The sequence below is a fragment of the Podarcis vaucheri genome, assembly GCF_965113315.1.
Source record: "Podarcis vaucheri genome assembly, chromosome: 10".
NCBI classification, from domain to species: Eukaryota; Metazoa; Chordata; class Lepidosauria; order Squamata; family Lacertidae; genus Podarcis; species Podarcis vaucheri.
Genome location: NC_138748.1, coordinates 71,553,101 through 71,565,933, shown reverse-complemented (window position 1 = coordinate 71,565,933; position 12,833 = coordinate 71,553,101). Strand labels below are relative to the sequence as shown.

Sequence of the window (12,833 nt, the reverse complement as noted above, 5' to 3'; positions counted from 1 at the left end):
AGCACACTTGTCTTCTGCCGTTCCAGAGGGTGGGACTCAAGCCAATGACAGGCGATTCCAACTAAACATCAGGGTTAACTTTCGGACAGCAAGAGCTGTTTGAGTAGGGTTGCCATATTTCAAACAGTGAAAATCCAGACAGAAAGTTGTTGAGCTGTTGTTGTTGCTGTTTGCCCCAAGTTGCTGAGCTTATTTTGCAAAATCACATCGATAACTGACGTTTTTGAGCTATTTTTATGGAAAGCTGATGAAAATGACACTGCCAACATGGGTTGCCAAACGTCCAAATTTCCCCCCGAAATTTTGACAATTTTTGCCCGGACACTGCTACCAACTGCAGTGTTCCAGATATGTCCAGGAAATTCAGGTTGTATGACAACTCTGCATTCTTGGTATAAGCTTTCGTGTGCATGCACACTTCTTCAGATACCAGACTTAGTTGGTCTTTAAGGTGCTACAGGAAGGAATTTTTTTATTTTGACTATGGCAGACCAACACGGCTACCTATCTGTAACTCTGCATTCGACAGAGGAATGGATTCCCTCAGAAGTTGGTGGACTTTCCTTCATTGGAAGTTTTAAACAGAGTTTGGTTGATGTTCTTCAGTTGTGATTCCCGCTTTGCAAAGTGTTGGACTATTGGGCCCCTTCCAATTCTACAGTTCTATGATCCTATGATTCTAAGTGTAATTGAAATTCGTTGATTGTATTTAAATTACAGTTAAGGGCATGACTTTGCTACACCCCCTCACCAAGATTTTCTCTCCTCTAGCAGGTGCAGAAGCAAGTCCCTGCCCAGAGAAATGGATGTTCTTTGGTGGAAGTTGCTATGCATTATTTGAGAATCCCCTATCTTGGAATGATGCAGAGGTAAGAAGCTATTCTTGGAATATTGCAGTCTGTTCAACTACTAAGAAAATTCTCAAAGTATTTTCCTAATAATCTTCTCAAGGAGTAATCATGACCCAATGCACTCAAAATTATAAAAGGAAGGTACGCATTTATGTGTCGTACATAGCGTGGTGGTGGGAAGAGAAGGTCTATTTAAAAACTCAAACCACTAACTGGCAAAACGATCTCTTGTTCTTTCTATCTGATTTGTTATCAAATAAAATTCAGTGCTGATTCCATAGAGGCATAAGAGTCTATATCACACAAAGTAGATGTAAGTAAAGATGTCGTTTCTAATTTTGCAATCTTTATGCTCAAGAATGTTTGAGCTCACCTGAAGCCCTAACCCTAACCTTAGATACTTTGTGGGGCTGATCCTGCCAACCCAAGCTGGCCACTGAAATTCATCCCCCTGGGGTGGGATGGAGTCAAAGAGGGCACCCTCTAGGGTGAAAACCTTAACTCTTTGTCTCTCTCAGGCAGATTGCCAAACACAGAAGCAAGGAGCACATCTGGCTTCCATCCTTGATGACCACGAGATGAAGACAATAGCAGCCTATATTCGTTTCAATCAAGAAAAAAAATCTGCGGTCTGGATTGGGCTGTTTGCCCACAAGGCGAGTGAGGTGTGTACAGGAAGCTTCTAGTTTTGTTTTGTTTTGTTTCTTCTTCCTCTCCATATTCTGTGGCCGAGGAAACTGCAGATCGAAAGCTTAAGAAGATGCCGTTGAACCAAGAAAGTGTGCCCTACGTTAGAAGAAGAGGCCATTGTGCCAGAAATTTTCAAATATTTGAAAATTCACTGCCATGCAGTGTGGAGAACAGTAGCCCCATCACTTCTTCAACTAAATGGAGAGAAGCCTCTCTTACAGGACTGGCCCTTCCCTGAGGTGGGGTGAAGCAGTCTTGGCAGAACCCCAAGAGGTGGCACCGCCACAGTCACCCCACACCACCTCTGTCAACAAAAGAGAAAAGGCGCTGGCAGCAGCGCCTGCTACTGGCAAGATCATGTGTGACCTTGTCAAAATCTCGCGAGAACTTGCTGGAACCCGTCCTGCTGCTTCGCAGGCACTGCCACCCATGCCTGGTAAAGGAGGCTTTGGCAGCAATGAGGAGGGGCAGCACATTGCCATTTCTCCTCAGGCGGTGGAACAGGACGTGTCATTCCCTGCTCTTTGCTACTTGGGATAGGATCGAATTCCACAGAGGGAAGGAGAAGGTCCAAGGACAGTGAGGGAACAAAGGCCACTCCATCCTTCCTTATTGTATTTTAATATTCTGTTGGAAGCCTCCCCGAGTGGCTGGGGAAACCCAGTCAGATGGGCAGGCAGGGTATAAATAAATTATTATTATTATTATTATTATTATTATTATTATTATTATTATTATATGGAGGAGAGGCAACTCTGCCATCACTGTTGAGGTGCTACAGCCTCTTAACTTCCTCCTTCCCAGTGCTCCTGTCATAAGAGCGACAGCTAAGTTCTTTTTGGATCAGAGCATTTTCAAGAAAGACAGAATGACACAGACTTCTTCAGAGTACAACCCTTTATTGATTAACTGGTAAGAGCTAATAAGGGCTCATTCACTCCTCTCATTCATACTCACCAGATGGTTGGACCCACTAAGAAAGGTGATCAGCCTTTCTTAAGAGTCTGTTGGGTGGCTTTCCTCTGCAGTCGGACAGCCAATGCACCTTGCCAGGGCTTTGCAGCTTCTTAAATAGTCTCCTCTCTCATAGGAATCAATGTTCCCTTTGTTACGCTGGTCCCTCATGATGTCCTCATGAAGAGTCTCCCACAGTCTGGCTTCTGTCATGCTGCCATGCTGTCTCCATGAATAGCTTGCTTGTTTCAACATGTCTTCAGTTTGTCCTCTAATTCACCCAGACATTTGGTACATCCTGCTTTTGTTGCAGTCCATTAACTCATCCATCCAGTTTTGCCCAGTCCATTAACTGGCTCAATAGTTCTTTATCTTTGACTCAATAACCTCTTTATCTTTTCTCTTCAGAGTCACGTACCATCTGGTTCTGCTCACACTTCAGACATATCTCCATTCATACCATTTTGCATACTAGATATATCTTCAGTTATACCATAAGGTCATTTTTTGGCCTCACATTCCATCATGTTGAATAGGGGAGAATTGGAAGGTCAAGAAATTGGCAGCTCTTCCCCAGCTCAGAATTTAATCCAAGCCATAGAAGAATTTTAGGGACCTTAAATAGACTGTAGTCCTCCACTGGGCTGGTTTGTTGTGTTGGTTTTTTGGAAGGTGCAGCACAATTCCTCTGTATCATCTTTTAACAGCCTATTGTTTCCTTTGTTTTTCTTATTTTCTGATGGTAACAGCTGTTCGACAGTAGAATGGGCTTAGATTCATAAAGGCCATAGAATCATAGAACTGTAGAGAGGGAAGGGAGCAGAAAGGCCACCTCATCCAAACCCCTGCAATGAAGAAATCTTCATTGAACCCACAACCCTGAGATTGTCATGAAATTCTACTCATAGTGATCCAGAGCAGATTCCAGCAGATAGTTAGCAGAGTAAAAATTTAAACACGTTGCAGGATTCCCAAAAATAGACCCGAGGCAATTAATACTTCACACAGCAGAGCTTTACTGCTACTGAAGGCAAATGAGCATAATGGTCACAAATCCAATACAATCAGGATTGGAACAGTCCATAAGAAATCCAGTTGCAGCAGACTTAAATTTACAATCACATGCTGTTGTTGTTGTTTAGTCATTTAGTCGTGTCCGACTCTTCATAACCCCCTGGACCAGAGCACGCCAGGCCCTCCTGTCTTCCACTGCCTCCTGCAGTTTGGTCAGACTCATGTTGGTCTCTTTGAGAACACTGTCCCACCATCTCGTCCTCTGTCATCCCCTTCTCCTTGTGCCCTCCATCTTTCCCAACATCAGGGTCTTTTCCAGGGAGTCTTCTCTTCTCACGAGGTGGCCAAAGTATTGGAGTCTCAGCTTCAGGATCTGTCCTTCCAGTGAGCACTCAGAGCTGATTTCCTTCAGAATGGAGAGGTTTGATCTTCTTGCAGTCCATGGGACTCTCAAGAGTCTCCTCCAACACCATAATTCAAAAGCATCAATTCTTCGGCGATCAGCCTTCTTTATGGTCCAGCTCTCACTTCCATACATCACTACTGGGAAAACCATAGCTTGAACTATACGGACCTTTGTTGGTAAGGTGATGTCTCTGTCTCTGCTTTTTAGGATGCTGTCTAGGTTTGTCATTGCTTTTCTCCCAAGAAGCAGGCGTCTTTTAATTTCGTGACTGTTGTCACCATCTGCAGTGATCATGGAGCCCAAGAAAGTAAAATCTCTCACTGCCTCCATTTCTTCCCCTTCTATTTGCCAGGAGGTGATGGGCCCAGTGACCATGATCTTCATTTTTTTGATATTGAGCTTCAGACCATATTTTGTGTTCTCCTCTTTCACCCTCATTAAAAGGTTCTTTAATTCCTCCTCACTTTCTGCCATCAAGGTTTTATCATCTGCATATCTGAGGTTGTTGATATTTCTTCTGGCAATCTTAATTCCAGCTTGGGATTCATCCAGCCAAGCCTTTCACATGATGCATTCTGCATATAAGTTAATTAAGCAGGGAGACAATATACAGCCTTGTCGTACTCCTTTCCCAATTTTATATTAAAGCTGTATATTAAAGAAATATTATATTAAAGCTTTTATATTATAAATAATATTTCAAATTCCCCCATATCCCTCGTTCCCCTTCACCCATGTTTGATATTTCTCCCTCTCTCTCTCTCTCCCTCCCTCCCTCTCTCTCTCTCTCTCTCTCTCTCTCCTTCTTCCATCTTGTTGTGTTGTTATAATTTAATCATTGTTCAGCTGATTCTTTTATTATTTCCTTGCTTACCCCTGTGCGTTTTACACGTTATCTATTAATATTCCAGTTTCGGAACCCTATTTTTTCATATATTCCTTCAGGGAGTGAAGGAATATATGTGAAGGCCCCTGTCTCTTTTTCTTTTTTCTAAAATAGTTTTTATTAAGTTTCTTACAAATATAACACATACTACGACAAAAAAGAAAGAAACAAAATCACAAACTTAACAAAAAAGTAAATAGGAAAAAAGAGGGGGGAAATACATGTCAACAAACACCTAAGCAATACAAATTAATTGGTTATTTAAACTTCTAACATCATAAACATGTTTTGGACTTCGTCTGATCCCTCCCATCTGAATTTCCTTGTATTTAAATGCAGCAGTTTTCTAACATCATTATTAAAACACCGTATTCCAATTAAAATAAAATTTCTTAACTTATCTTAAGGTTCTAAATCTCAATTATTTAACTAACTCTTAATTTCCTGTCTCTTTTTCTGTCTCTACAGATCTCCAAGTGGCAGTGGGTTGACATGTCTCCACTCCCATACACTGCATGGGCACCCGGGGAGCCCAGTGGGACAGGTGGCCTTGAGAAGTGTGCCGAACTAAAAACTAATGGTGAGAAGGGGGGGGGGTGTATCACAATATGCCTTTGGGAGTGCCAGCAGTCAGCTTCTTCTATACTGTGTGCCACTCGTAGCCTGGTTGAAAGCAGTCCAAGGGTGAGTGCGTAGAGAAGAAGAACTTGTCCCTAGCCACCTTCTACCTGAGCAAACCAGCAGGTCAGCTGGCCATGTCAGCAGAAGGGAGGCTTTCACGAGCCAGTTACCTGCCTATTCAGTGTGGTGTAGTGGTTAAGAGCGGTAGCCTCGTAATCTGGGGAACCGGGTTCGCGTCTCCGCTCCTCCACATGCAGCTGCTGGGTGACCTTGGGCCAGTCACACTTCTCTGAAGTCTCTCAGCCCCACTCACCTCACAGAGTGTTTGTTGTGGGGGAGGAAGGGAAAGGAAAATGTTAGCCACTTTGAGACTCCGTAAAGGGAGTGAAAGGCGGGATATCAAATCCAAACTACTACTACTACTCCTCTTCTTCTTCTTCTTCTTCTTCTTCTTCTTCTTCTTCTAAGTCTCTTGGGTCCCAACGGAGAAGGAAAGACAATTTATGTATGAAACCACGACTGCGTGGATGAAGAGTGGCAGATTTCAGTGGATGGATTATGCCAAAATGGCAAAATGACCAGAAGAATCAGAAATCAGGAAGACCAAAATTCTAATAAGGAATGGGGGAAATTTATAATTTATCTTAATAAACCATTGTAAACAGCTAAAATCTTTAGTAGGGTTGGAAGAACACTTGTAGTTTAATGGCAAATTTGGGATACAACTGAGAGGTAAAACATTTGGAGTTGGGTTATCATAAAAGATGCAGGAGAAAATGGTTCATAAAAGGACCCACAAAGGGGGGGAGGGAAGTTCAGGAGGTTCTTTGTCTTTATGCTGTATGTTGGATATGTGATTGTAAAACTTCGATCTGAAATTAGATAGATAGATAGATAGATAGATAGATAGATAGATAGATAGATGATAGATAGATAGATAGATAGATAGATAGATAGATGATAGATAGATAGATAGATGATAGACATAGATGATAGATGATAGATGATAGATAGATAGATGATAGATAGATAGATGATAGATGATAGATAGATAGATAGATGATAGATAGATAGATAGATAGATGATAGATAATATAGATAGATGATAGATAGATAGATAGATAGATAGATGATAGATAGATAGAGATAGATAGATATAGATAGATGATAGATAGATGATAGATAGATAGATATAGATAGATATAGATGATATAGATAGATGATGATAAATGATAGATGATAGATGATAGATAGATAGATGATAGATAGATAGATAGATAAATAGATAGATGATAGATATAGATAGATGATAGATGATATAGATAGATGATAGATAAATAGATATAGATAGAGATGATAGATAGATAGATAGATAGATAGATAGATAGATAGATGATAGATAGATATAGATGATATAGATAGATGATAGATAGATGATAGATAGATATAGATGATATAGATAGATGATAGATGATAGATAGATAGATGATAGATGATAGATGATTGATAGATGATAGATGATAGATGATAGATAGATAGATATAGATAGATAGATGATAGATAGATAGATGATAGATAGATAGATGATAGATAGATAGATATAGATGATATAGATAGATGATAGATAGATAGATGATAGATAGATGATATAGATAGATGATAGATAGATAGATAGATAGATAGATAGATAGATAGATAGATGATAGATAGATAGATATAGATGATATAGATAGATGATAGATAGATAGATAGATAGATAGATAGATAGATAGATAGATAGATGATAGATAGATAGATATAGATGATATAGATAGATGATAGATAGATAGATAGATAGATGATAGATAGATAGATATAGATGATATAGATAGATGATAGATAGATAGATAGATAGATAGATAGATAGATGATAGATAGATAGATAGATAGATAGATAGATATAGATGATATAGATAGATGATGATAAATGATAGATGATAGATAGATATAGATGATAGATAGATGATAGATAGATAGATAGATAGATGATAGATAGATAGATATAGATGATATAGATAGATGATAGATAGATAGATAGATGATAGATAGATAGATATAGATGATATAGATAGATGATAGATAGATAGATAGATAGATGATAGATAGATAGATATAGATGATATAGATAGATGATAGATAGATAGATAGATAGATAGATAGATGATAGATAGATAGATAGATAGATAGATAGATAGATAGATATAGATGATATAGATAGATGATGATAAATGATAGATGATAGATAGATATAGATGATAGATAGATGATAGATAGATAGATAGATAGATAGATAGATAGATAGATAGATAGATATAGATGATATAGATAGATGATATAGATAGATAGATGATAGATAGAGATAGATAGATGATAGAGAGAGAGAGAGATGATAGATAGATAGATGATAGATACATAGATAGGGAGAGAGAGTCTCTTGGAGGTGCCCCAACCTGCTTTGGTTTATCCAAGCAGCAGCAAGGAAAACACAGGCAGAATATTCTTGGGTAGTAAATGCAAAATGGTAGCTTCAACCATGTGCTCTAAGCTTGGAGCCCATGTAGCCATGTCTTTCTTGACAAGGAGTGAAGACTTCACTTACTCCCTCATCAGAGAAGAGGGGGCATGACCTAGTGAACCCAGGAGCACACCTCTATGATCTTAACCCATTCATACACAAACTAACATTCATGCACAGTTATGTTTGGCTGAAATAAATAAAACATTAACAAAAAATACAAAACCAAACTGAACCATTTCCTACATAAATCGCTGCAGTCCGGAATTGTCCTAGATTCTGTCAATTACAATGAAAACAAAAATCGCTTGGTCAAATGTGTGGAGTGGAAACTGTCATCCAATTTAATTTATCTGGATCATTTTGCCAGGTCTGAATTAAGATTTTCTTTCAGCGGGAAGAAGCCATGAAAGGACAGGGACACCTGACACCTTTTCTCTCTTTTCCCCTCTAGATTACCTGCAGTGGAATGACCGTGACTGTGAAACTGCCCTTTCCTATCTCTGCAGATATTCCAGGTACTGAGGGCAGCCGTTTATCGAGGCTTCAACACGCTCAGTGACCTTTGAGGAATATGGAGCTGAATTCTGCCTTCCAATACCCCTTCCCCATAGGCTGCCTGTGGGTCAGATCTTCTCTTCTCTGGCCTCTGATACTAGTAAACTTTCTCTCAAATCAGCACAAGGGCTTGGAGTTTCTCTGTCTCCTCTCCTTTCGTCCATTCATAGCATCTTTGGTTTACAGAACTTCTGACATCTCCACCTGAGTGTCATGGAGAAATTGCTTTTCTGACCCAAGGGGAACATTTAAAAAAATTGTTGTTGGTTGTTGGCATTCCTCTGTCTTGAGAGACAATGGATTGCGCTTCTGGGGGTCAAACTTCCTGGGTGGAAGTCTGGACACAGTGTACAGAGGATACAAAAGTCCTGCCCCTCTTGTAAATGCAGTGGCGTAGCGTGGGGGGTGCCAGGGGTGCCGACCGCACCGGGCGCAACATCTGGGGGGGGGCGCGAGTCCAGAGGGAAGGGACAAGTTCCTTCCTCCGCCGGGCTCCCCGCCGCCACCGCCAGCCTTGCGCCCTAGCGCGCGCGCGCCCCCCGCCGTCGCTGTGGCTGCGCTCCGCTCACTGCTCGCAGGAGGAGCAGCCGCTGCAGCAGCGCCGACGCCGCCACCGACGCCTGGCCGGGCATGGGCAGCCTCTGCACCCTGCCGCCGCCGTCATCCCCTCGGCCCAGCCACAGGCGGCGGCTGCTTCTGCCTCCATCCTCCTCCGGGCAAGCAGCGTTGTTTGCGCGGCAGCGCCAGTGGCAACTCGCAGGTTAGGGGTTGGGGGGGCGCAAATTACTAGCCTTGCCCCGGGTGCTGACAACTCACGCTACGCCGCTGTGTAAATGTCCTGTTGCCCTGTGCTTCTGCATCAGTCTGTGTCAGGGAACTGCCATCAGCTCAGAGGCAAGAGGTGGAAGGGTAGCTGGATTACAGAGAGCCCCCAAAGATTGTGGGAAGCAGCACTACCTCAGTGGAGGAGGGAGGCCCCACCTCTAGTGGGGAAGAGCTGCAGGGCTCGGAGGATGCAAGGAAGAGCCAAGGCACCATGCTCTGCAGCCCTCCTAGCCTCTGCTTTCCCAGCTGCATTCTGTGTGGGGTGAATTACGTTCCAAAGCTGCTCCCCAGCTAGCAAAAGCTCTACTTGAAAGCTCCACTGCAACCAATTTTGGCTAGTCAGTTTCTGACATGGCAGTTTAACTCAAAGCCATGTTCACAGGGCTGAGCCATTGCCTCCCTTCTGTTGGCTTTTCCAAAAGTACTCACTCAGCAGCCAAACTGGGCACTCCGGACGACGTGGCTCTCAGCTCCCACTCCGTCAGCCTCCTCCGATCTGCCCTTTGAAGTCTCAGCAGTCGATCAAACTGACGATCAGCAAATAAAGCTTCAAAGCCCTTTCACACACGCTTCACATTGACCCATAACCTTTGTTAGGTAGATTTATTGCTTTATTGTTCGGAGCCCAGTTATGCTTCCCCTGGGAGCCTCTGTAGATCGTAAAGCAATTAGCAGAATTGTACAGCGTCCGTGTTGAAAGGGCAGTAAAACAAGTCCCACACGTTTCTTCTGTCCTAATATCACTTTATTTGCTCAAAAGTGGCATATTTACAATTCATAAAGACCCATCAGATTGTAGCTGCATTTTCTCTGCGTCCTTCTCTCTCAGTGTGCAGCTGCGCAACAAAGCTGCTTTCACTTTTCACTCAGCTCACAGCATTCCAAGCTGCTTTCGTCAAGTCCTGGCTTACTTCCCTTGTAAGCCCCTCCTCTCAGCCTCGAGACACAGAAGGTTAACCCTTCACTACACCCAACACAACTGCTGTTCTTGCTATTATTTTTACAATGCATCTAACATTTGCTGCAAAAAGATGACAAACAAAGCAGTCTGTGTTCATGGCCTTGCAGTCTAACAGACACAGCAACGAAAAAGAAGAGGAAGGAGGAAAGGGGGAAAGCAAACAAACTCGGACAGTCATGCTAAGGTCCTCCTTGGCAGCAGGGTGATTAATTTATAAATTGTGGGGAATCATCCTAGAGCATCCTAAAACTGCATCCTAGAACTGGATATGGAACAACTGATTGGTTCAAAATTGGGGAAGGAGTACGGCAAGGCTGTATATTGTCTCCCTGCTTATTTAACTTATATGCAGTATTCATCATGCGAAAGGCTGGGCTGGATGAATCCCAAGCCGGAATTAAGATCGCCGGAAGAAATATCAACAACCTCAGATATGCAGATGTCACAACCTTGATGGCAGAAAGTGAGGAGGAATTAAAGATCCTTTTAATGAGGGTGAAAGAGGAGAGCGCAAAATATGGTCTGAAGCTCAACATCAAAAAAACAAAGATCATGGCCACTGGGCCCATCACCTCCTGGCAAATAGAAGGGGAAGAAATGGAGGCAGTGAGAGATTTTACTTTCTTGGGCTCCATGATCACTGCAGATGGTGACAGCAGTCACAAAATTAAAAGACTCCTGCTTCTTGGGAGAAGGGCAATGACAGGCCTGTCAGTATATGGAAACATCACCGCTGCGGACACACAGATTGTTGACATCAAATGATGCGCCTATCTGTGGGAAAGTAGAATTTCCCAGGACGTTCACAGGCTGGATAAGTCTCTGTGAACAGTGTAATCTGAAACCTTCCATTTGTGCATGTTCAGGAAGTTTGTCAGATTTACTAGAAGAACTGAACTGAAAGGACGTGTTTTTCTCTAGTGCTGTAATGTCAGAAATAAACATCATGTAAATAGATTTCTGACTTATTTTCTTTCCCCTGCGGAAGCAGGAGGGAGGGGTTGTGCATTTTACCCACGCTTGGGAAAATGTCGCCTATCAAAATCTCCCTGGTCTGTCTGGATATCAGCCAGAGGAGCTTACCAGTAAGCAAGCTCCGAGGACAGTGAGAGGGGTCAGCATCTATGGAGGGGGCTTGCAAACCAACAAAACCTAGACAGCATCTTAAAAAGCAGAGACATCACCTCGCCAACAAAGGTCCGTATAGTTAAAGCTATGGTTTTCCCAGTAGTGATGTATGGAAGTGAGAGCTGGACCATAAAGAAGGCTGATCGCCGAAGAATTGATGCTTTTGAATTATGGGGCTGGAGGAGACTCTTGAGAGTCCCATGGACTGCAAGAAGATCAAACCGATCCATGAGAGTTTGCAGGGCATCAGTTGAAGAAGGAGCAAAAAGGGTTTTCTTGTGTGTGTGTGTGTTTCTTTGTGGCTGATTAGCTGTTTTCCCTGTGTAAAGGTCAGAGGGGGCAGGGTTTCTGTTGAGGCAGGGGATTAGCTGTGGGAGGAGCTTATCAGAGTTTGCAGGGCATCAGTTGAAGAAGGAGCAAAAAGGGTTTTCTTGTGTGTGTGTGTTTCTTTGTGGCTGATTAGCTGTTTTCCCTGTGTAAAGGTCAGAGGGGGCAGGGTTTCTGTTGAGGCAGGGGATTAGCTGTGGGAGGAGCTTATCAGAGTTTGCAGGGCAGTGGCGCGCGCCTTGCGGCGCGCGCAGTTAGATCCATCTTTTAGACTTAGGGGAGCTAGTCTCAAACGTTTGTTGGGTGAGATCTAGGTGTTGTTTTGTGTGGGGGAAGTTATTTGTCCTGTCTTCAAGCTTTTTATGATGGAGGACCTCTGTAGCCAACCCCAACGACACGATCTCAAGATGGAAGGGGAGGGAACAGCTGCAGTCGCCTGCGATTCCTGCGCAATGTTTGCCATCTTGCCAAAGGTTGCAGGCAGCTTTACCTGCAGCAATTGCATGTTGATTGCCCTCTTAAAAGACAAAGTCCAGCAACTGGAGGAACGTGTAGCTACGCTCCAAAGAATTAGAGAGCTGGAGCTCATCTTGGAAGCAACAGAGCACACCGTCTCCACCAAGGAGGAGACAGGGGACTCCCCTGAGAAGGAGTCTAGTTCACCAACACAGGAGCCATATATATGGAGAAACGTGACTCAAAGAAGTAGGAGGCCCAGGGTTCACTCTGATTGCTTAGAAATACACAATCGCTTTGAGGTCCTCTCCCCTAGCATGGAAGACGAAGAGCAGTCTCCATTTGAGGATCTCTCCCTCATTACAGTCGATCAGGTATATGAAGACGAGCAGCAAAGGCAGTCCTCAGGGAATGTGCAGGCGACCTTGGAACAGACACCTCACGGAAGAACCCCGACCAAACCCAAGAGGAGGCGTGTAGTGGTGATAGGGGATTCCCTACTGAGGGGAACAGAAGCAGTGATCTGTGGGCCTGACAAGATGTCTCGGGAAGTGTGCTGTCTCCCCGGGGCTAAGATCCAAGACGTAACTGAACGACTGCAA

At 43.1% G+C, this 12,833-nt stretch overlaps 1 protein-coding gene across 6 annotated transcripts in view; it reads left to right on the top strand.

The window, feature by feature from the left end:
• LOC309541459 (C-type lectin-like) overlaps positions 1-8,654 on the top strand; it is a 37,121-nt gene extending 28,467 nt beyond the window's left edge. For 4 of the 6 annotated variants that reach the window (XM_082239339.1, XM_082239340.1, XM_082239338.1 and 1 more), the window contains 4 exons: positions 772-869; positions 1,370-1,516; positions 5,270-5,381; positions 8,431-8,654. In XM_082239339.1, the coding sequence (XP_082095465.1) occupies positions 772-869; positions 1,370-1,516; positions 5,270-5,381; positions 8,431-8,501 (428 nt within the window). In that variant the 3' untranslated portion in view covers positions 8,502-8,654. The remainder of the gene's footprint in view (positions 1-771; positions 870-1,369; positions 1,517-5,269; positions 5,382-8,430) is intronic. The other 2 variants (XM_082239342.1, XM_082239341.1) reach the window with 1 other exon arrangement.
• Positions 8,655-12,833: the final 4,179 nt, after the last annotated feature.